At 50.5% G+C, this 25,701-nt stretch overlaps 1 protein-coding gene across 1 annotated transcript in view; it reads right to left on the reverse strand.

Annotated features, from left to right (window-relative positions):
• LOC135826584 (CUB and sushi domain-containing protein 1-like) overlaps window positions 1-25,701 on the reverse strand; it is a 162,850-nt gene that overhangs the window by 55,872 nt on the left and 81,277 nt on the right. The window contains exon 9 of the mRNA XM_065339188.1: window positions 17,314-17,511. Within this exon, the coding sequence (XP_065195260.1) occupies window positions 17,314-17,511 (198 nt within the window). The remainder of the gene's footprint in view (window positions 1-17,313; window positions 17,512-25,701) is intronic.

The following is a 25,701-nucleotide window of genomic DNA, read 5'->3' on the forward strand; positions in this document are numbered from 1 at the left end:
ATTTCAAGCGAGATGTTACACCAACTATTGAGGCCCAGGTTACCAGCGTCAATGTGGAAACGGAACATGAGCTCCTGCGTGTAGAAGGCAAAATCAACGGTCGTCGCGCGCTTATGTTAATAGATTCGGGCTCGACCCATGATTTCATTGCCGAACAGTTTGCCAGGAGAGTTAACCTGCCAACCGAAATTGGCTCGGAAAACCTGAATGTCACGCTGGCTGATTGAGCATCAAGCTCGTTTCCCATGGAGACGACCCATGAATTGAAGGTTATCGTAGGCGACTTCAGCGATAACCAAACCTTCACGGTGTTCCCCCTTCATCGCTATGACGCTATATTGGGGAAACCTTGGTTAACGCGTAACAATCCAGACATAAACTTCCGGACGAATGAAGTCAGGTTGAACACGAATGGTTTGCCTTGTGCGTCGCCCAGTCAAAGCGAACCGACCGCTCCTGTGGAGGCGATGTTCATATCTGGTCGTCAGGCTAGGCATGCTCTTAGGAGTGGAGACGAAGGTGTTCTGGCGTGGGTCAGCGTAGAAGACGGCATTGGCAAGGAACCTCCCGACAAATCCACTCAGAACGAGCACCCAGATCTCAAGGCCATGTTCCGTGACTATGACGATCTTTTCCCGGATGATCTGCCAGCTAGACTCCCACCAGAGAGGTCTGTAGACCACGAAATCCGCCTGGAGGAATCACCCCCATCGCGACCTGCCTATCGCCTGCCCAGGCCAGAAATGGAGGAATTGAAGAAACAGCTCACAGAACTCTTGAAAAAGGGTTTCGTAGAACCAAGTAAGTCCCCCTTTGGTGCACCGGTGTTTTTTGTCAAGAAAGCTGATGGTTCGTTACGCACGGTCTGCGATTGGAGGGAGCTAAACAAGATAACTGTTAAGAACAAGGCGTGCTTGCCCAATGTGGATGATTTATTCGATACCGTACAGGGCGCTAGGTACTTCACGAAACTAGACCTCCGATCAGGGTATAATCAGATTCGCATTCAAGCTGAGGACGTGCCCAAAACCGCGATTAACACTCCCTTTGGGCATTCCCAATTTAGGATCATGGGATTTGGTCTCACCAATGCACCGGCAACATTTCAATCCATGATGAGTACGATTCTTCAACCATATCTGAGGGAGTTCGTAGTCGTGTTCCTAGATGACATACTCATCTTCAGCAAAACGTGGTCGGAGCATATGCAGCATGTCCGGTCGGTATTGAGCGTGCTGCGGGATAACCAGTTATTTTGCAAACGGTCAAAATGTGAATTTGGCGTGGAGAGTGTGCGGTTCCTGGGGCATTGCATCGATGGACTGCACATCGCCCCTGACCCAGACAAGATTGCCGCAGTAAAGGTCTGGCCCGCTCCGACTTCCGTCACAGAGATGAGGCAATTTCTTGGATTTACGAATTATTTTAGGCGATTCATAGATCAATACTCATCACTCTCTAAGAACTTAGAGGAGATGACGGGAAAACATGCACGATTTGAGTGGAACAGCTCTCGGCAACATGCCTTTGAATCGCTAAAGCATGCCTTGTTGAATGCGCCCCTATTGCGGCTGGCTGATGTGAACCGACCATTCAGAGTGGTAACAGATGCAAGCGATTTCGCCTTGGGATGTGTTCTTCTCCAAGAACTAGAGGAAGATGCCTGGCGTCCAGTGGCTTATGCTAGCCGAAAATTGTCTGCTGCTGAACAGAATTATACAGCTACAGAAAGAGAAACATTGGCCGTAGTGTTTGCGCTAAAGACCTGGCGCATCTACCTCTTTCAACACTTTGAGGTCATTACAGACAACATGGCGGTAGTTTATCTGAAAACAAAACCAAGCATTATAAAGAGAGAGGCGCAATGGGTTGAATTCCTAGCTGACTATGACTACACAGTCCGTCACAGACCCGGCAGAGAGAACCCTGCAGATCCCCTTTCGCGTCGCCCAGATCTCCATGAGAGTAACCTCGTGGAGAATGCAGTACCACGTTTGAATGCTGTTGAGTATGCTTTAGCAATGAATGATGACGTGTCCAATATAATATCAGATGCCTACCAGAGAGACAAGGAGCTAACTCCCATCATAGAAAGATCGAAGCATTCTCTCCAAGATAATTTGCATGATCGCTATTATTGGGACGAATCCACTGATCGCTTGTACCTCAAGGCATCCCCCAATAACCGGTTGTGCATACCACAGTGCGGTGTCCGGTTAAAGCTTATTCAAGAACACCATGAGTGTACAACGGCTGGCCACCCGGGTCGTGATCGAATGTACTTCCGCCTAGCACGTTTTTTCTACTGGCCTCGAATGGGTCTCGATATCAAGAGATTTGTCAAAACCTGTGATCTCTGCCAGCGAACGAAGGGAGGTCAGCCACGAACAGGGCTTCTCCAGTTCTTTCCAATACCTAATAGTCCTTGGCAGGATATCTCAATGGATTTTATTGTTGGATTGCCCCTTACTTCTCGTGGCTTCGACGCAATTTACACCTTTGTGGACCGACTTACGAAATGCGTACATCTTGTTCCAACAAACTCGAAGATTGATGCTAAGGGCAGCGCTCAACTGTACATTCAAAACGTGTTTCGTCTGCACGGGCTGAGCTCGACCATTGTTTCCGATCGCGATCCACGATTCACTGCAGCTTTTTTCAAAGAAGTATTCTCTCAGCTAGGAACAAAATTGGCATTCAGCACTGCTAACCACCCTCAAACGGATGGTTTGACAGAGAGAGAGTTAACCGGCAAGTGGGAGATGTTCTAAGAGCATTTGTGAACTTGAGACAGGACAATAGGGATTCGCTTCTACCACTCTGCGAGTTTGCAATAAATAGTTCACAACAGTCATCTGTAGCTAATACACCGTTCTATCTGAACTATGGGTTTGACCCTAAGTCCCCGCCCGAATTCATTCTTACGGGAGGGGAAAGGAGTGATTCGGTCGATTGGCTTCATGAGCAGGAAGCCGCACTAAGGATAGCTCGAGATGCAATGCTCGACGCCCAGGCAAGGCAAGCTCTATACGCAGACCAGACGAGAACGCCCAGTGATTTGAAGGTTGGTGATAGCTGACTGGTCTACAGAGACTTTCTACTGACCCCGGAAGCTCGTGGCCAGCCCTCTCGGAAGTTGCAACCCAAGTGGTTTGGTCCGTATCGTATCCAGGCTAAGATTGGAGCGAATGCTTTTCGCTTGGAACTACACCGTGAACTTCGCTGCCATCCCATGTTTAATGTCACTGCTCTTAAACGCTACGAAGAGAGCACGATTCCTGGAAGACACCAACCCCCGCCTCCGCCCTTCACAGATCTAGATGGACACACACGCTATGTTGTCGAAGCCGTTTTGAATCACCGACACCGCAGTGGTGAGCAACACTTCCTGGTGCATTGGAAGGGTTACCCCAGCAGCGAAGCTACGTGGGAGCCCGCTGGCAACCTATGTGATGAGTCTGGTCGGAATATTAAACCGCTGCAGAACTATCTAGCCTCACAACGACAGCAGCCTTGATCTAACTGGGCTGAGCCATATGCATCTCTTACTGAGATAGTTAATAATATGTTATAGACTGATATAGTTTGCGTCATCTCCTTGTGAGAGTGATGAAGTTGAGTTGGATTACACTTCAATGTGGTTATGCATGTGCATGAGTGATTATTAAATTTTAATATTCCCCTTTCCACAATTGCATCTCCTAACTGGATTGTGTTATCTAATAGAACCTTGGGCTTCCTATGGGGCCGGGAGAGTGTAATAGTTTTACCATGACACTTCTTGCTTGTCTTATGGTAACACCTTGTGTTCCTACTATTCTCACTCCTGCGGTTCTCGCCTTTCTTTTGCTTTATAACCTCTGGTTTGAACATCATTCGGGGAATTCTCCAATCAATCAAGTCTATACTGTTACAGCATGGTACATGACTGTACAATATGGTGTAGAATCATTGTCTTGCAGCTTGTCCAGTCATTCCATGCATCTTGAAATCTTGTGACACATCGAATCTCTTAGTCTCTTAGTAGACCTGCACATGTCTTGATGTTGTCAGCGCTCACAACTAACTTGATCTTCACCAAAAGTACAAGATGAATCAATGATACTTATTCTTCTTTGCAATTTCTCTTGTAGGAGTACAATCTTGTAGTCAACAGCAAGTACATGTACGCACGGGTCGTGTACGAAATTCAAGTCAACACAATAAGGAATGCGGCCAGGGTAGTTTGATGCTCAGGAAAGGCCAGAAAATGGGAGAGTTAGAGAGGGAGAGAGAGAGCAAGGAGAATATTTTAATTAGGCATGTGAGTCACAAAATGAAGAAAAACTCGCAAACCAGAAGCCAATGGGAAAGTCAGAAGGAGACTGAGAAGGCACGCAAGGGAGATAGGAGTAAGAACAGTTACTGGAAATAACTGTTTCTGTCAATCATGGCGAAGAACTGATAACTTATTTCTTTAAAAAAACTAACCATGACTGTAACAAGGTACTAATAGGCAGTCAGAAAGTGCGCTATCAGGGCACAAAATGCCAAGCTACATTGAACGACATGAGACCTAGCTCTAACACATCAGTTTCCGAGTTAAACTTTATTTCTTCTCCATGATTGACAGATACCGATCAAACATCTGCATCTTCTGCTCATGCATTTCCCCCACCTTCTCCATGCGTGCCTTCTCGCTCGCCTTCTGGTCTGCAGCATAGCTTGTCAGAAATGATGTGACTTCGCTGCTGCGGCTCCTGGCGCTGGATTTCCTAGCATGCGGCTTGTACTCTGCTCCCGTCTTATTCTTATTCTTCTTCGGCGTGTCTTCGTTCTTCGTCACCTGCTTTGCTTTCTTTGCCAGGGTCTCTATTTCGCTGTCAGTTTCATCACATTCTGAACCATCCGGCATGCCAGTAACTAAGCTGATGCATGTAACATCAGTTTCATCTCCAGGTGACGATAATTCATTTGCGGGGGACGCTGGGGAACTGTCCACCGCGACAGGGATGGGCAGACCAGAACCAACAAGAGACTTTGGCCTGGTGGAAGCCCGGTCGCCTACGATTGCTCCAGTTTCCGCATGGAATGCAGTGGCGTGCACCGAGTCTTGAAAGGGGGATTTCCAGAGTTGGTAAATTTTTTCCTGGAGACCCACTGTTTAAGTATGTATTTGTGCACATGGGCATCCCCCGAACATCCCGTCGGAGATAATGACGAGGGCTAGGGAGGAGGGGGGGGGACTCAAAATTAGGGGTGCAGGGCACCGATGAACACTTGTGCTGAGAGACGGCGAGGGCTAGCGAGGAGGAGGAGGGGGACTCAAGATTAGGGGTGCAGGGCACCAATGAACACTGGTGCTGATGAGACAGCGAGGGCTAGGGAGGAGGGGGGGACTCAAGATTCGGGGTGCAGGGCACCAATGAACACTGGTGCTGATGAGATGCGGGGCTCGTCCGACTGCTATCATCAGATCATGCCGGCACAAACGCGTCTGAGAGGGAACCAGGTCCAGGGGTAGAAAGGACGGAAATAGTAGTAATGAGAAATGGAGGGAGGGGACGATGTTGCATGGAAATATTGGTACATGTAGAACCGGTAGCAGGAAAAAACGGGTTACCTTTTACATACCAGCACTTCAAAAAGTATTTGCAAAGAGGGTGCAAAAGTCAATGTACTCATCTACATGTTTGTCATATTGAACACGTAAAAGTTTGATAGGCCTAGCCGCCCAGGCTACACTACAGAGAGAGAGAGTCAGTCTATAACACTATGTCTATGGTACTTCACTAGTCCACTCCAGGCTTGTTCGTTTCATCAAAACACTGCTTACATTCGACGCATCTTTTCTTTCTGTTCTTATAACGAAGTTTTCAGCACGTCTTGGCAATGTTCCACATGATTTCAATAAAGAGTTATGGACCTTGCTTCGATGGAAACTCGCGGAAGAAAAGCGAAGCCCCGCGTCCTTGAGTCGCGGCCGGAGCAGCGCTTCGTTCTGAAGCAGCGCAAGTGGATCATGGACGCACATTTTTACGTCTTCCAGTCGACAACGTTTTTGACGAACATCTCTGCTGCGCACATGAGCGAGAACGAACGGCTGTGGAGATCTTGATTTGAGTCAAAAGTTTGGAAGGAGATATCGTCAATCATATCCTTGAACTGACTTGCATCGCGCATGCTTGACTAAAATTTCGAGACAAAACGGATTTGTTGAATGTCATCGCCAATCCAGGACCAGGAGCGAACCAGAGCTAGATATCGATCTCTCTGTGGCTAATCTCCACTGAAGAAAGAGAGAATAATGTATTTTGAACTGCATGCAAAGCAACTCCCTCTCACTTCGAAAAATAAGGACATAGTCACCGTACTGTAAACTGCCCGTCGATCGACGCGTATGCAGGATAACCAATCCAGTAGGCACGCTTTTCCTTTGGCAAGATTGCCCGAAAAAAGGTGGTTTCCAGACACCAAAAAACTCATACGGTGCACGCGCCTGGAATGGCGAGTCTCTCTTGGCATCATTGCCGGACTTCGAGTTGTGGTCCTCCACTTGTCGATAGGCGCTCAGCAGCGACTTCCACTTGTTATCACAGTTTCCAGCTGTGACTAGAACCCCTTCTGTGGTGAGCGCCTCCGCAACATCTCGCATGGCGCGAGCACGGCTAATATGTTTGCTTTTTATTTTCTGATAAAAACCTCTCTCAGGGTCTTCGCATCCCATGAAGACAAGGAAGCGTCTCGTCTCCTACTCGGTTCAAATTTTTGGCAAAGCCTTGACTTGCCCCTGAGCTTGACCGCCACCGGCCATGATGGTAAACGAAAACGAAATTGCACGAGGAGCTGCACGAGGAAGAAGTTGATTTGCTGTGAACAGCTAAAACACCATGAAGAGCTCGAAACAGGCGCTCGCTAAGCATGGCAAGGAAGACTTTTTCAAAGTCGAGGTCAAAGTTCATCGCCACCATCTCTTCTAGTTCTCCTTCCTCCTATCTTACATGTACAAAGTCATGTACCTTTTCTAAGTCGAGGTCAAAGTTCATCGCCACCAGGCCTTCCTCCTATACCAGTGTCTGACATGTACCTTTTCAAATTCGAGGTCAAAGTCGCCACCATTTTCTTCTCCCTCCCTTACCTTGCCTTTTCCCCTATTTTTGTTGCTGGAAGAGGTTAGGTGGAGTTGTGTGCATGTGGCGCACCAGTTTAGTACCAGTCCGTCATGACTTTTCAACACGTGGCTTCTTTTCCCGCCACTGCGTTGCCCGGGTGAACCAGAATCGCCCCTGGCTATTCACATCACCCCATGTGAATCGGTTCCGAATCGATTCCAGGGCTCATGACATGAAAATCGAACGACTTGAATGCATGCGAATGGATTCATGAATCGATTCAAGTGTGTAATCGAACGCACTCACTGAGCTACAGTTTGACTCGTAACCACTGAACAAAAATGAACAATTAGCTCGCCAGGAGTAAGAAGCAAGTTTTGAAGCTCTGAGTGTCGTGACCACGTCCCCACCCTAGAAGCATATACTAGTATGCACTGCTATTCTAACTAGTATTACCTATCTAGCATGGATGACTCCCCAGCGCCAGGCAGCCCAAAGCCTGAGCCCCCAGAGCCACTGTGGAGGTCGATGTCGCCGGCCGAATTGAAGGCCAACACCGTAATATTTGTCGACGGCCTCGCCGGCCAGAAGATAGTAGAAATTGCGGACACCCTCATCGACCAGGGTTATGCTGACGTCGCCTCCGTCCAAATTACCGGATCAGCCTGTAAGGTAACGTTCTGCAGCCAATCTACAACTAAGTCCATTGCAGAACACGGTTTCTTTCTTGGCGAAACACATATTTCTGTCCGCCATTCTCTCTCCTTGCAAGTGCACATCTTTGACGTCCCGATTTGGATCTCCGATGCCGCCATCATACATGCACTCACAAAATACGGTACGGTGCAAGGCACCATTCGCCAAGGCCGTACCCGCACAAAGTCGGGCGCATTTGTCGGAACAGGCGTACGCTTCGCAACTGTTCGCCTGAACAACGGCTGCAGGCAGGTGCCATCATTCGTGCGGACAGCCGAAGGCAATACCTTCCGCGTGAAGCATGAGGGCCAGGCGCCAACTTGCCGACTCTGCAACTCAGATAATCAACTTGCCGGCTCCTGCCCTAAATCGAACAAGCTACAAAACACACGGACGCGCACTTCAACCAACACGGGGCAGAACCAAAACGAAGACCCAGCACCAGATCCAACACTGGCGACAGCCCTGCCAGGCCAGGCCAGCTTACGCACAGGCAGCGACCCCGGCCCCTGCCAGCACACTCGTACAGGAAATCACCGAAACAAGCAACACACAGACCCAAAACGACGATCCAGCACCAGATCCGACAGCCTCCACAGGCCAGGTCAGCTTACTGTACGCACAGGTAGCGTCCCCTGTGACCTCTGCCAGCTCACCCTCACAGGAAGTCACTGAACACAGCCAGCCCAGCAAAAGTGCAGACCAGCACGGACACACTGCCAGTGCCTCTGATGAGCACCAAACTCGTACTCGTAGAACTAGTACAGATATCGATCAAGCCGACGAAAGCGAAGTCCGCGCACTATCACCCAGCGCAAGCATGTACTGCCACTCGCCAGGCTCACCTCGCAGGGCAGCGGAAGTCGACATCAACGACGAGAGCCTATTTGAGGAAGATGGAAATCGCGCCGAACAACTCCTGCAGAAGCTCAATGCAGCGGAGGAAGAATGGAAACTCTACACCGGACGTCGCAGACGCAGACGCCACCAGCTAGAGCAGACGCCCCCAGGCGCACAACAGCCACATGCCTCTAAAAACAAAAACAAAATAAGCTAGCTGACCAGAGTCCTACAGGAGTCACCATGGACCACGCCTGAACTGGAACCAGCATCAACACCAGGTCCCACCAGTGAAAAAAAAAATTATGAAAAACGGAAATGAACAAAATAGCATCTCTTTCTTCTCCTTCAACGCTCGCAGTCTCTACCCCAAAATGGACGAACTGTCAGCAATAGCATCGTCAACAACGCCACCTTATGATGTCATTGCTGTCTCTGAAACATGGTGTACCCAGCACGACCCAGACTCCCTGTTTGCCCTCAGTGGATACACACTACATCGTGCAGACCGCCCAGACCGCCAAGGTGGAGGAGTGATTCTCTACGTGAACGACACTATACCTCATGAACTCGTCCCTACAACAACCCCAGACAGCTTTGACCTATTATCGCTGAAACTGTCAGCCAAAGACAGCACCATCAACGCAACACGCGTCTACCGACCACCCCGTTGCGACCATCGGCTATTCTGCCAGCACCTTGAGGAACTGATACGAGCCATACCAACAACAACGCAAAAGATTATCCTCGGTGATTTTAATGCAAAGAACGCCGCTTGGTGCCACTCTGACACGACAGATGCTGTTGGCGAGGATCTAGCAGTGCTGTTCCAAACTTACTCTCTACACCAACATGTCACATTCCCCACTCTTGTGCAGAATGGGCACCCTAAATCCTGCCTAGATCCCGTCGTCACGGATGTAGACAGCGACTATGTCCTTATCTCTAGTCTCCCGCAGATCGGCAACTCGGACCACCTATCCATCAGGGGTTTAATCAAGCCAGTCGCTGCACCCCCTCGAGCCGTACCACCTCCCACCCATAACAACACCCATTGTAAAAGGTCAAACCCAAGCATCAGCAGTCTGAAAGCCGAAATTGAACGCACACAACTGCTACCGGAAGGTGACACCCTGAACACCACCAACATAGACAACCTGTGGCACTCATGGAAGGACAAAGTCCTCACCTGCGCCCGCAAACACTGTGCAGTACCTCACTCCCCGAGGCATACTAGCCACCCCGAAAAAAGCCATGGCTGAACCCAGAGCTCACTAACGCCATCAGAGAAAAACACCGGCTCTACTGTGCCTACTTGCGCACCCGGACGCCCTGCAACTGGACAGCATACACCACCCAACGCAACAAAGTTACTCACCTTCTCCGAATCGCTAAGTCTACATATGTCAGTAATGGCACTGGGACGAGCCACTCCACACCAAACCTACACAAACTGATGCGCGGCCTCCAGTCCTCACAACGACCTACTCTGCCAGACATGCTCTCCCAGGGCCAGACTCTCTCAACCCCCGCTGAAAAAGCAACCGCCCTGAACGCTTTCTTCATCTCGCAGAGCCAACAGTCAGTCACAGGATGCCACGAGGAACTTCCCTCCATTCATTCCCCCACACCCAATACACCTGGCCTCACTACACTTGAAACACAGCCCAAGAGGTCTCAAAGTTACTGTCTAACCTGGACCAGTCAAAGAGCCCGGGCTGTGATGGCATACCAACCCGCCTACTGAAAGAGGCAGCCAGTTCACTTGCACCGTCCCTAGCAACACTTTTTAACATCTCCTTCGAACGTTGCACTATCCCGCAAGAGTGGAGGGACGCAACAGTCACCCCCATCCACAAGAAGGGCAGCAAAACCGAGCCCTCCAACTATCGACCGATATCGCTACTCAGCGTGACGTCGAAAGTACAAGAGAGGATAGTTGCTGACCGCATCTCGAAGCACATCCAACCTCACCTCCCCAACGGCCAATCAGGCTTTCGGCCAAACGATGGGACCACACAGCAGCTATCTCGGTTAATCCATCAGATCACCGAGAAAAGAGACGCCGGGCAAACAGTAATTGCTTGCTTCTTCGACCTATCTAAGGCGTTTGACCGGGTGTGGCACCAAGGACTACTCGCAAAATTGGCCCACCTCGGACTCGATGGCCAATGCCTCCAGTGGCTTGCCTCCTATCTCACCAATAGACGACAACGTGTGCAAGTGGAGAGCAGCAAATCAACCTGGCTAAACATTCCAGCGGGGTCCCCCAAGGCTCTGTCTTGGGGCCGCTTTTGTTCACGGCCTACACAGTTGATCTGCCAACCGTCTGCATAAATGCCAACACTGAGTGCAGCCAGTTTGCCGACGACACTGCCATCATTGCCGCTCACAAGAATTTTCTAGCCGCAGAAGAGCACCTCCAGTCAGCTGTGACAACCGCGGCACAGTGGCTGAAGGATTGGCATCTCCTGGTCAACGAAAGTAAGACCACTGTCATCCACTTTCACCACACCAACCGGCCACCTCCCAGACCACCATCAATCACACTCAATGATACCAACCTCACTGTGGCCTCAAGGCATCGCCACCTTGGCCTCCTCATACAGCAGAATCTACGCTGGAACTCGCATGTTGACTACATCATCACTAAAGCGACCAGGAAGATGTTCCTTCTCCTGCGACTACACAATTCCTTAAACACTTCTGCTCTCTCCTCCATCTATCTAACCTACATCCGCCCTATTCTTGAGTATGCTTGCACTGTCCTCTCACCCCTCCCCGCAACCCTGAACGACCGGCTTGAGCGCATCCAACGGCGCGCTGCTCGCCTCTGTTTGCATCTCCCCCTCTTTGAACACAGAACCCACTCCGTGCTGCTGCACCGACTCAAATGGCCATCACTCAGCAGCCGCCGTACCCTCTCCCATATCCTTCTTGCACATAGCCTGCATCATAGATATGCACCACCACACCTTCTTGCAATTCACCTACCCCGAATACAACCCATTCGCACGCTCAGGTTCCCCCGAACCTTTGAGCTACCCACAACACGTACAAACCGGCTAAGAGACTCCCCCATCTATGCTTCTCTTGATCTCTTTTATAGCATCCCACCCAGCATCCGGCAAATCAACCCCAGACGAGATTTCAAAGCAAACATCCTACCACTTGTCATCTCTTCCGTATGTACTTGCTCACACTGCTCAGCACATCTATAGCTCCATTGCGCCCAGCCTACGTGATTAACTCCCAATTAGTATTGCCATCGCTGCAGCCTCAGCAAGCAGCTAAACTTTGATCTCTCTGTATCTGATCCCCGTGCCTGTAATTATTTTTCTCTTATTGGCCACAGGCCATCGTGAGAATAAAAGAATTCAAACCACAGTGATGGCAAATCTATACTTATTCGATCAATCAATATGTGGCTTGAATTATACGGGCAACTCACACCACTCAAGGGGGCGCTCGGCCAACAGTTTGATATCATGGGGTGCGCATCAACCGATGTCCATTTCATCACTTTGCTTAGTCATACTGTAGCTCAGTTTCAAATCTTTATTCTCACGATAGCCAGTGGCCAATAAGAGATAATAGTGTAAGAAAGGAGAAAGAGTGAGGAAGAATTGGGTGGGCAGGGCCTAGGGGTTAATGACTACTTAAGTGTACGGGCAGGGGTGGTCGCCACACGAGCATACAGAGTTGCGTACTTAAGTGTACGGGCAGGGGTGGTCACTACACGAGCATACAGAGTTGTGCAACAGCAGGGATATCTCGGATTTGAAGGGAGTACGAGAAGGGATTTCGCAAAGCTGGGTGGGCAGGCAATTAAAGTAATGAAGGGCCTTGTACAGGGGAGAATGGAGACAGCGGTCAGTCCGCGGAGTTGGCAAGTGCCAAGTACGAGAGCGACGTAAATTATACAAAGGTTGCACGTTGCTAGCAGTATGCAGCGAGAGTATATGTGGTGGGGCATAATTGTGGTGCAGAGAATGCGCGAAGAGTATATGTTTAACTTTAAAGCGTGAAAATAATGTTGGCCATTTGATGCGATGCAAAAGGTGGGAGTGTTCTAAGTGTGTGTAAAGGGGAAGGTGGAGACATATTCTGGCGGCTTTCCGCTGGAGTCGTTCTAGCCTGTCAAGGGAAGTGTGGGACAACGGTGTGAGAGCATTGCTTGCATATGAGAATATAGGTAGTATGTATGTCTGATAGATGTGAGATGAAGAATCACTGGTGAGTGTAGACCTTAGTCTAAAAAGAATATTGAAAGACTTGAGTGATTTTTTGACTATGTATTCAACATTCTCAGTCCAACGGAGGTCATGCTGAAAGATTATTCCGAGGTGTTTGTGTTTTTGTGCTACGGTAAGCGGACTATTCCTGAGGGTGATCTGGGGTAGCTGTTCAGAGGAGCGGTTATTGTGGTAGAACGGGAGGATGACTGTCTTCTTTGTGTTAACCAGCAGGTGCCATCTTTGAAGCCAGTCTCCAGCTGCTGTGACACTCTGTTGTAGGTTTCGGGTGCAGTCTTGAAGAGTTCTCGCTATGGAAATCAGAGCGGTGTCATCTGCAAATTGGCTACAGGTGGTGCTGGGATTCCCACATGCGTGTGGAAGGTCTATGGTGTAGACGAGGAATAGAAGCGGCCCAAGAACAGATCCCTGAGGGACGCCGGCAGGGATCTCGAGGAAAGGCGATAGGTCGCCATCCACCAGGACCCTTTGCCGATACCCCAACAGGTACCGTCGGAACCACTCCAGGGCGTTGCCCTGGACACCATAGTGAGAGAGTTTTGCTAGAAGGCCTGCATGCCACACACGATCGAAGGCCTTGCTTAGATCGAAAAAGCAGGCATTGACGTGTTTCCCGTCGTCTCTCGCAGTGGAGAGGGTATGGACGAGACGGGCAAGTTGCTGCTCAGTGCCGTCTTTCTCGCGGAATCCGGACTGCTGGTTGGGCAGGTGGGGTGTGATGTGCTTGTAGAGGAGTTGATGTGCAATTTTTTCTTGGATTTTTGATGTAGTGCTCAAGAGAGAGAGATGGGTCTATAATTTGTTGGTTGGGTTGGGTCACCCGGCTTGGGTACTGGAGTAATTGTGGTATCTTTCCACTCCTGTGGGATTTCTCCGGTTTGGAACGATAGATTAAAGAGGGACGATAACGACGGTGCAAGTTCCTTAGCCGCTTCTTTGAGTAGGCGGTTTGGAATAGAGTCAAACCCGGGGCTTTTGTTGGTATCAACTCCGCGGAGGAGTTTTTCGACCTCAGCTTGGGAAGTCGAGATTTCTTGAAGGGGACTGAGGATGTCAGGGGTGGTGTTGATGGCTGGAGTTTGCTCATCCGCATTGGCCACGGACAGCTTGCTCTGTGAAATGAAGAATTCGTTGAGGGCAGCGGCTTTTTGTGCTGGTGTCGTTGCAGGAGTTGCTTGGCTGACGAGTTCGGGTATGCGTTGTTTTGTAGCTGTAGTTAGGTGCTTCATGAGGCGGTGTAGGGAAGTAGAGGAGGCTGTTGAGTTGTTTACGAAATCCGATTTAGCACGTTGCAGGAGGGTGGTGACACGGTTTCTTTGGGCAGTGAACGTGTTCCAGTCGTCAGGCGAGCATGAGTGAAGGTATATTCTGTGTTTTCTGTGCTTATCCTTTAACTCTTTCAAGAGGCCCTTTGATATCCATGGTCGTGCTGGCACGTTCTTCCTGTCCCAAGGGGGTGAGTGCGAGTAACTTGGCAGTGTTCTTGGGCGATGCTCAGGACTTTGTCGCGCCAGGATCGCCAGAAGGTGTCAACTGGGCATGGGTCGTGTTCGTTTGGATGGTGGTTGAGATTTGTGCGTGAAAGGGCTTCTCGAAGAAGGTGGATAGTGCTGTGTGTCCATGACCAGAATGTGGGGCTTCTGGATCGTGGAGGGGAGTTGTTAATTATGGGGGGCAGAAGATTATTGATATGGCCACTGATAGTAGTGTGATCGGATGCGCCAAACGGTGGAAGTTATTGGATATGAATATCATTGGTGTGGAGTGAGGAGATAACAAGGTCTAGAAATGAGAGAGGTGTTTGTCGGTGGATTTAAGTAGGGAATCTGACATGTTGTGTGAGGCCGTATGTGTGTAGCAGAGTTTGTATGTCGTCCCCAAGGCGATCTGTTCTGTCTGTGGTGAGCCACGCACTGTTCTTGGCATTGAAGTCTCCAAGTAGTAGGAGGTCGTCACCTTCGGCTCTAGCGGTTTTGATGCTTCTTTCCAGTTCCGCACAGAAGACGGTGCCATCGCTACGGGGTGGTCGGTAAATGTTTGCAACAACGAGGGAAAGGTTACCGGTGGATATTCTCGTCCATATGCATTCTGCTGCTGTCATTGGTATTGTCAGTACCCTTGTGTTGAAACGTTCCGCTATGTACAAGGCAACACCACCACCATAGTCCTGTCTGTCAGCTCTGATCAGCTTGTAGCCTGGGATTGCATAGAGACTGTCAGGGTCTGATGTGTCAGCCCAGGTTTCCTGGACTGCAATGACTGATAGTTCGTTCTGAGATTCAGAGCACGAACGGGTAAAGGTAAGTAACTCGTCCATTTTGTTGAATATGCAACGCACATTGGTGCTGAGAAAGTTCAAATTCACTGACACTGGTATTGTTTTTTTTTTGGGGGGGAATTTTTTATTTTTTTTTTTAATGTTTTTGTCTTTTGGCTAGTTGTTGAAACTTATCTGGACTCAGTATTTCGGGTGTTTCCTCTGAGGGGAGGGCCATGTCCCATCGGCCTTGGCTTTCTCCTCCATGGTCGAATGGCCGTGGCTGTGTCGACGACGACGAGGACCGCTGGGTATCCAATCCGCATCGTCAGAGGCAACCGTGGTGGCCCCGTCGTCGTGGCCTGCCCCAGTGCCTGTAGGCGGAGGGGTGCCGGATATTGGGGGTGTACTGGGAGCGATTACCTGCAAGCTGGAACTCTCAGCTACCTCAGTTTGGTCGACAGAGGATGGAGTATTGCTCTGTATTTCCTTGGATTCCCCGTCACTGGTTGTGTTCTCAGACGCACTGGCGCTGTTCATTTCAGCGGTTTTCTGTGTTGCATCCTTGCTACTAGTACTAGTACTAGCAGGGGATCCGTCGGGTGCAGTGCTCACCTGTTCGGCCGCCCCGTGCGTACAGTTGAGCTGTGCGCGGGCTCCCTGTTGAGCTGCGCTGGCGTAAGAGTGTGAACCCTTGGGCTCTGTGCGCGTGCGTGCTGAGCTGGTGGATTGATTTGAGCTCTCGGGCTCCGCGCTGGGGTCCGTGTTTGTACAGCTACTACCTGAACTAGCACTCACAACAGCCTCACTACCTCCTGCATCGGGCGCACTTGTACCCGAGCTCAGTTGTGATCCAGGGAGTGCAGCCGAATTGGTGCTCTGTGTATTTGTGGGTGGTTTGTTCGTGGGCCGCTTGCTCGGACACGATCGAGCAAAGTGCTCCCCCATGCAGATCCTGCAGGTGGCCGGCCCTCTGGTCTTCGTGACGGACACGAAACTGGTGCTGGTCGGCTGTGCGGACGAATGACGGAACTTTCCGACATCCCTCCTTCAGCTCGATGGTGGCGAATCGCATACCTGTCCCTACAGTAATCCCCGACGGGGTTTGAATTTGACCATGGCGGATGTCTCCCTGGATCTGGCCAAATGCAGCCAAAGCACTGCAGATAACGGTATTCTCGATCCAGATCGGGACATCAAAGATATGGAGTTGTAGTTGTTTGGTGAATGCAGGGCGTAGAGAGAAATGGCTGTCGCCGATAAAAAACCCGTGCCCCAGCAGTGCGTCAGTCTGCGTAGCAGATAATAACGTTACATTTGTGAGGTTGGAATTGGTGATCTGGACGGAGGCGACGTCCGTGTACCCTTGGGTAACAAGGGCCTCGGCTACATCCACTGTCTTGATACCGGCGTGACTGGTGAAAACTACGGTGTTGGCCTTCATGTCTTCTCGGGTAAGTGATTTCCATCGTGGCTCGCCATTTCGGGCAGCAGTACTAATGTTGCGCTCCATGGTTGGGGTCTGGTAAGCCTCAATCCGCAGAAATCTAGGGAAAAACTGTTGGTTAGAGGATTGCTCGCGAGTAGCAAGGTTCCTGGTTCGAGTCCCGGTGGTGTGACTAATGGTTTTCCTTTCGTATGTGGCTTGCAAGTGATGAGTTTTGGAGAGAAAAGAGTAGTACGAAGGATGTGGCCTCTAATTTCCTAAAACTTTGAAATTCTCCGTGAAGTCCAAATTGGAACTTGCAATTTGTGTTTGTTCGCAGTGGACATAGTTTGATGCGCTGTCCATGATATCAAGCGAATGCTTTATCGCACTTTCTGACTACTTATTAGGGGCCTTTCGCATCTGCCGCGAATCGGATTCAAAAGGAAAGTTTGATTCGGCTCGTCCAACTGGCGTAGTTTGGCCAAGTCCGTTGTCGAATTCATCCGCTTCGGATTATTGCATAAATTGCCTCGTGAAAATCCTCTCTGCCAAATGGCTGGATCAAACGGAGGATTTACATTCACGGTAGTCCCGATATTGTCAAGCAAATAATTATGTCGCTTGGTAGCTGCTATGTTGCACTGCACAGCCTGTGCTAAGTCTACAGACCATGACGTTTTGATCTTTCGGTGATGTCCCCCTTCAAGAGAGTCCATACATGTTTGAAAAAAATTCTAGTCTTACGTTCACAGGATGGTTGATGTGGAGACCAACGCCCACCATTCCAACATCTGAACTTTTTCCATGTTGTCGTTTGAGTTTCGTTAGTGACGTAGTATCCAGTTGAACAAGAGAGCAGAAACTGGGTGTTATAAACAATAGTTGCTCCAGACGCTGGTCTTGTCGCACCATTAGTGATTGAAGGTGTGGTACATTGGATGCCTGCGAAACAGAATGTTTCAAAATTAACTTAAGCTTCAATCTCTCCATCTCTTCTCCTCTATGAGCTCTCATTCTGCAATGGCTACCGTGTACACATAACTAGCAGTTTCAAATTTGGACTTCACGGATAATTTCAAAGTTGTAGGAAATTAGAGGCCACATGCCAGGTACTGCTTTTGTCTCTCCAAAACTCAACACTTGCAAGCCAGACATGAACGAAAGACCAATTCATCATTTACACCACCGGAACCCAAACCAGGGACATTACTAGTACATGTTTTTGGGAGCAATGCTCTAACCAACTGAGCTACAGTTTGACTCGTAACCACAGTGATGGCAAATTCGATCAATCAATATGTGGCTTGCATTATACTGGCAACTCACATCACTCAAGGGGGCGCTCGGCCAGCCGTTTGATATCATGGGTACGCATCAACCAAAGTCATTATCACTTTGCATAAGAGTCATACTGTAGCTCAGTTGGTTAGAGCATTGCTCGCGGGTAGTGTTAGCTGCTCCCGGCTAATGATGCCCCCTCACACCGGAACACAGGGTTTTATATGATTGGATAATTTATAGAAGTATTCGAGAAGAGTGTAGACAAGGAGAACAGGACAACGACCACTCAAGACAGACTAGAACAGAACCCGGAGCATGCGCTCTTCTATGTGAGTGGCTCATTGCCAAGGGGAACGAGCGGGAAATACGAATAGTGAGTATTCAGGTCGTAGCATACATACACCTATTACACTGTGCCCCCCCTAGCTAAAATTCACGTCCACGGGAATGAACGAAATACCTAGGAAACAAACAAAAGAAAACAAACCAAATAATAAACTCAGTCCAGGACATAGTCAGCTAGTCGAGCAGGTGCAGTGCGAACACGGCCAGAACGACGAGAAACAGGAGAAGAAGTACGGACTGGATCAGACGACGGCGGCTGTAGCGGCGGAACGCAGCGCGGCAAATCATCATCGGGCAGCGGCAATGTAACAGGACCGGACACAGTTACAGCTTTCTTGAGGCGATTGAAATGGACGGTACGTTCACACCCAGGCATAGACAAGGTATACGACGTAGGACCATTCACACGAACAACACGAAACGGACCGGACCAATAACGGTGGAACTTGGCAGACTCGCCGGCATGAATCACCTTATCATGCAGCCAGACTAAATCGCCAACGACAAACGAAGCACCACTGCAGTGAGCATCATACACTGACTTCTGGTGACGATGGACAGCAGCTAACTGAACACGAGCAAGAGAATGAGCCTGAGCTAAACGATCACGTACGAGCTGAACATAGGCAAATGGGGAGAGCTTGGGAGGATCAGGAGGAGGAAAGACCAGATCAACAGGCAGGCGAAGCTCAGCACCATACAACAAACGGGAAGGCGTAAAACCAGTACTACTGTGTACAGCAGAACGGTAGGCGAGAAGAATAAGCGGAGGGTAAATATCCCAATGGACATCTGTAGGGCCAACAAAAGCCTTCAGGTGATGGATTAACGTACGATTGAGGCGTTCAACAAGTCCATTGCCCTCGGGGTGGTAACTGGTTGTGCAGGATTTCCGGATGCCAAGGATGGTGCACAACGACTGGAACAACCGAGCTTCGAACTGAGAGCCTTGGTCAGAGTGGAGGCGACGTGGCGCTCCAAAGCGAGACACCCAACCATGAACAAATGCCAGAGCGACAGCCTCAGCAGTAATGGCAGACAAAGGAACGGCTTCAGCCCAGCGAGTGAAGTAGTCGACGATGACAAGGACATACCTGTTACCGGTTGGAGTCACAGGAAGTGGACCAATGATATCCAATGCGACAAACTCAAACGGAAAACCAGCAGCCATGGACTGCAACGGAGCACGGTGCACTGGATTCTTAGAAGCCAACTGAGCACAAGTCGGACAACTCTGCACATAAATCTGGACATCGGATGCCATACCCTGCCAAAAGAAACGTTGACGGGCCAGATGTAACGTTTTCTCAATGCAAAGTGACCAGCACCGGGCAGAGAATGAACAGACGCGAGCGCAGCAGACTGCAAAACGACAGGGACAATCAAAAGCAGGTAGGGGTAGGTACGCGTTTTTCGAGCTCCAGTTTTTTTCACATCGTCTCGGACAGCCCAGCCGGAATTAGGCCGGACTGGTGGCAGGCAGGTAGCAGTGGTTTCAGTGTAGCGTAGTGTAGTTGTAGCTTGGTAGCCAGGTTGCGACAAGGAGCAATCTGTCGCCATGGGCGAGCTCTCAAGCGCGGAGCAGGTAGAGGTACTCAGTAGTATTCCCGGGATCCACCACAATGTGCTCAGTATGGTAGAAAATCTGGCTGCGTTCGTTAGTGAGTCAAGGGACAATGAAGCCCGCCTCCGGCGGAGACTAGACGATCTCTCAAATCTTGTCATTGAGCTAAGGCAAGAGGTAACATCATTGAAGGAGTCCGCCATTACGGCAAAGGCCAACAACGGCAAGAAAACGACCAAGGAGAGTTCAAAAGCTCATGTACGGGATGACCGCGCATCCGTGACCCCCTGTACACGTACAGACCAACTTTCTGTGAGCTCGGTTCACGAACCGACCCCACAGTCCGACAGTTCAAAGCCCCTTGCTCGAGCACGTGTACCAGAGGTGCATCGTGATGAAAGATCGGCAAATTCAAACCTGCTGCCCAGCTTTGAAGACGACAACGAGGACAGTGGACTTTGGGAGCTAGTTTGCAGCACAAAGCCCACGGGAAAGCGGAAAGTACTGTTTGTGGGGAACTTACCGAGTGACACGACTACGGAGAAACTCAGTCAGTTCGTCACCACCCGAGCAAGCTCAGCCGAAACTCAAGTCAAAATCCACGAGTGCAAGATCTTCCGGAAGGAAGCCAGATCCTCCGCACGACTCGTACTCAACTCGAAAACGGCTGCGCTGGTCAACTCCAAGGGATTCTGGCCGCGACCTGTATACTCACGCCAGTGGAATTTTGAGAAGTACCAGCACCTGTCCGACAAGCAATCTCCAGACGATCAACACATGAGCGCGTCCGACCAGGAGCCAGTGATAGACATGGATGCCCCGTCTCAGATTCCCCCTCCGCCACCGCTACACCCTCTTCCAGGAAACAACTAAGCCACAAACAAATATGTCAAGTCTATCGATCTTTCTGACCAATGCATTCGGTCTCCAGTCCAAGTTCGGTGAGCTACAACATGCCCTCCGTCAGCAGACTGTAGACATTGCCATAGTAACTGAGACAAAACTCACTGCCGAGAAAATGTCTCCAGCTGAAACACTAATACCCGGATACTGCCCCGCAGTACGCAAGGACCGCACTGCACATGGAGGCGGTGTTGCTGTATGGCTAAAAGCAGGTCTGTGCTTTCGTCACCTTGACACCGTGCCATGTCATGACTTTGAAGTCATCTGGCTTCTTATTGAAACGTGTGATCATCATAAAATTGTATTCTGCGCCCTCTACCGGTCTGGGAGCTCCAGTGAGTCAGATATCAGTCTTATTAAGTATCTTGAGGAGACCTTGCTCACTGTCCGGCACCTCGGTGACTATGTCCTGATCACGGGTGACTTCAATGTCCACAACACCGCTTGGCTGGGCAGCACCAAGACCACTGTTGCTGGGGAAGCCTTAGAGGACTTGTGCGCCTCGCACTACCTCACCCAACATGTCTCCGAACCTACCCGCAAGAACAACACACTGGACTTAGTTATATCTGACCTCCCAGGTGCAGCATCTGTCACCACTGGTCCGCCGCTTGGACGCTCAGACCATGTCACTATCTTAACGGAGTTCAAAACCGTACGTCCCCGCAAGGACCAACCGGCCCTAAGAATCGTCTGGCAGTATGCTAGAGCAGACTGGGGAAGGATGCACGCACATCTTAGCCGCATTATCTGGCCAACTGTCCTATCAAACGACCCTGACGCTGCTTGTGAAGCCCTCACAGGAATTGTGCGTGATGCCATGTCTCAGTTTATTCCCTCCAAGACCATTAAAGTAATGGCCACTGAACCGGTCTGGTGGACACCTGCCTGCCAACAAGCGGTGCACCTAAAGCAACACGCCTGGAGAGTTTGGAGGCAAGACCCCGATAGCTTGCAACAGAAAGAAACCTTCCTGGCATCCGTTACACATTGTGTGCATGTTCTGCAACATGCCCAACGGCAATGCAAAGAGCGAGCTTCTAGAAAGCTGTCATCTGGCTCCTTGCAAGACAAGCAATGGTGGACAGCTATTAAGCGAGCTGCTGGTGTTAGCCGCCAAAGCGATATACCTGTCCTGGTCGACAGATCTGGACACGAGCACACCACTGCTAGGGAGAAAGCCGAGTGCTTTGCCCAATACTTTGCCATAAAGTGCAGCCTCGGCTCCAACAATTTCTCTGCCTCTGATCAGCTCCCTGCTATGCAACTTGATGCCACGGCACCTCAGATCACAGCCATCCACTTTCGTCCAGCCAATGTCCGTCGTCAACTAGCGGCGCTAAATCCGCACAAGGCCACTGGCCCCGATGGCATATCAGCTAGAGTCCTCAAGGAATGCCACAGGGAGCTGGCAGAGCCTGCTGCTCGCTTGTTCTCTTGCTACTTCAGAGCAGGGGTCCAGCCAGCTTCCTGGAAACTAGCCCATGTGTCCTCCATACACAAGAAGTCCTCCAAGTCAATTGTTTCGAATTATCGACCTGTGTCTCTCCTCAGCATCCTGTCGAAAGTAATGGAGAGTATAGCCAACTCCCAGCTTGTCAACTTCTTGGAACGCCACCGTCTGCTGAATACTCGTCAATACGGTTTTCGTCGTGGCACCGGAGCTGCAGACCTCCTGACTGTCCTACAGTATGAGTGGGCCAATGCCATGGCAGAAGGTGGAGCTATGCAAGCAGTTGCCGTGGACATAGCGGGGGCTTTTGACAAAGTGTCTCATGCTGGCGTACTTTACAAGGCCCGCCAGCTGGGGATAGGGGGTTCACTGCTCGCATGGCTTACCCACTACCCGCAATGTCGCACCATTAAAGCTGTTGTTCATGGCCAGAGCTCATCGGTGCACCCTGTCCAGTCTGGCGTCCCACAAGGTAGTATCCTTGGACCTACATTGTTCCTCGTGTACGTAAACGACATTTCAAGCTGCTTGTCGCATGGCACAAACCTGAACACTTTTGCTGATGATACAACTTTGTACTCCCTCCTTGACCAAGCCTCGAATGCCTCACTACAACGCAGCCTAGATGAGCTCCATGCCTGGGGCAAGAGATGGAAGATTGCGTTTGAGCCATCAAAATCGCAAACTATCACTCTGTCGCACCAGCGGAAGGATACAGTGCCTCCCCAGCTGTCATTTGGCGGAACTCCTCTCCCACCAGATGAATCTGTGAAGGTGCTCGGAGTGACGTTTGATACTAAACTGAGCTACAGACTCCACCTTCGGCAAGTGGCATCGCGTGCTAAGCAGCGGCTGGGCCTCCTGCGGAAGGCAGCACCCCTCCTCAGCCACGCGGGCAGGGTGACTGTTTACAAAGGATTCGTCCGGCCAATGCTGGAATATGCCCCCCTTGCGTGGATGGGATCAGCCCCCTCACACCTGGCCATGCTGGATGCTGTCCAGCTCCGCGCCCTAAATGTCATTGGCCCTGGTACGATTCTTCCCAGCCTCCTTGTTCGGCGAAAGGTCTCTGCTCTCTGCCTACTGTACAAACTGATGTATGGCCATGGTCTGCCTCAAGTTGCAGCCATGTGTCCCCCGCCGGCTATACCGCCACGTCATCGCCGCACTCGAGCAGCCCAAGCACAGCACCATCCCCACCAGCTTGAGCTGAATCTCTCGCCACGAGCTCCTGATTACCTTCTGCGCTCTTTCCCATACTGCATCGTGCCAGTGTGGAATAGACTGCCACAGGCAATTCTGGACAAGCAGCCAGCCCGGAAACACCTGCAGAGATTCAAGACTGCTGCATACCGTCACCTGCAACAGAGTGACTGTTGCTCTGCTCATGACTGGTGCTAGCCATGCACATCTATCACACTGGCCTGCCATCAGTGGACGCAAATCATTATGTTGACCCTCTTCTCAAAGTAGCATTATAGTCATAGCGACGATATGCCGCTGAACTCTTTCTCTCTCTATACTTATATCTCTCCACCTCTTTCACTCTCTTTCCCTCACTTACCCATCTCTCTCTTTCTCTCTCTCTCTCTCTCTCTCTCTTCTTTCTTGTGCACTCTCTCTCTCTCCCTCTCTCTGTCTCTCTCTCTGTCTCTCTCTCTGTCTCTCTCTCTCTGTCTCTCTCTCACTGTCTCTCTCTCTCTCTCTTTCTCTGTCTCTCTTTCTCTGTCTCTCTTTCTCTGTCTCTCTCTCTCTGTCTCTCTCTCTCTGTCTCTCTCTGTCTCTCTCTCTCTGTCTCTCTCTCTCTGTCTCTCTCTCTCTCTGTCTCTCTCTCTCTCTCTCTCTCTCTCTCTCTCTCTCTCTCTCTCTCTCTCTCTCTCTCTCTCTCTCTCTCTCTCTCTCTCTCTCTCTCTCTCTCTCTCTCTCTCTCTCTCTCTCTCTCTCTCTCTGTCTCTCTCTCTCTGTCTCTCTCTCTCTGTCTCTCTCTCTCTCTCTCTCTCTCTCTCTCTCTCTCTCTCTCTCTCTCTCTCTCTCTCTCTCTCTCTCTCTCTCTCTCTCTCTCTCTCTCTCTCTCTCTCTCTCTCTCTCTCTCTCTCTCTCTCCCTCTCTCTCTCTCTCTCTCTCTCTCTCTCTCTCCTCTCTCTCTCTCTCTCTCTCACTCTCTCTCTCTCTCTCTCTCTCTCTCTCTCTCTCTCTCTCTCTCTCTCTCTCTCTCTCTCTCTCTCTCTCTCTCTCTCTCTCTCTCTCTCTCTCTCTCTCTCTCTCTCTCTCTCTCTCTCTCTCTCTCTCTCTCTCTCTCTCTCTCTCTCTCTCTCTCTCTCTCTCTCTCTCTCTCTCTCTCCTTCTTCTCCGACTCCTTCTTGCCGACCTTCTTGAGCTGCTCACGATCAGAGTGAGACAGGTTCGGCTGCGGCACTCGCGAGGCTTTGTACAGGGCCATTGCTTCGCGCTTGAAGCTCGCCAGGCTGTACTCTTCATCCCTGGACAGTTTAGGGCCCTGCTGGAAACCATGTGCCTTCAGGTGCCAGATCCTGGGTTCAAATTTGGGAGGGGGGACCTCCGTCAGCCATAGACGGCTCTCGCTTCGAGGACTGCCTCCACCAGCGAAGAGAGAATGCCATTCTTTCGATGCCCACCTCGACGTCCTGCATAACTCTCTGGTTGGCTTTGCCAGCCGACGGAACAAAGCCCGGCCCGAGTCTAAGGAGGTCCGGCGCCTCACTCGACAAACAGTTGTCTAAGTCAAGAGCACATCCAGAGCGATCTTGCATCGTGACATTGTTGCGGTTACCACCTGTATAGCTGTAGGCAGCTGTCAACGGGAGAGGCCCACGAACGACTGCTGCTGGCATAGACGCTCTACCTTAAGGGTGAGCCGTCGTCGGGAGGCAAGTCGTTCCGCATGACACACAGCATTGCACAAGGCACGTAGCCAAATATAGTCTTGCTTGGAGTACGAGCGCAGGTCGGCCCTCCACGCCGTGAGTAGTCCATAGCTGTGGGACTTCCACCGAAATTTGTCCTCGATGGCATCCCTCAGAAGGTTGCAAACATAGGCATCCCGGCGGGTAGCTCTTGAAGGACGGGAACCTATCGGCTGGGGCACGCTGCGCTGAAAAAATATGGGACTAAATGTTTCCGCCGACATTGAAGCAAAAAATGGACCTGACAAAGACACCGCTCCAGTTTCCATGCCCACTTCACGAACCACCAGGGCATCTGAGGGGAAAACCGTTTCGAAATTTTGAAGGGCGCTTCACGCAGCTTCATTAAACGTTTCGGTCTTTATGACCATCATCAGGAATGAGGTGGACATGGAAAGAACAGCATTATAAAAGAGGGAGGCAAGCAAGCAAAGCGCGGTACATAGTAACAGCGCGCGTAGAGAAGTGCAAAGCACGTCATGGCGGGTGTGCATTGCTACAATCCTGTACATGACAACACAAGCACAAACGGCGAGGAAAATAGATACTGCGCTACAGCAGTGATACAAGCACAGTTCCAGTCTCACATCACCAGTGAGGTATGTACAGCCCCGCGCGGAAATGGTGAGCACTCCCCAGGGCTCATGACGCACGCGTTTTGG

Source organism: Sycon ciliatum, chromosome 10, assembly GCF_964019385.1.
Source record: "Sycon ciliatum chromosome 10, ocSycCili1.1, whole genome shotgun sequence".
In the NCBI taxonomy this organism is placed as follows: domain Eukaryota; kingdom Metazoa; phylum Porifera; class Calcarea; order Leucosolenida; family Sycettidae; genus Sycon; species Sycon ciliatum.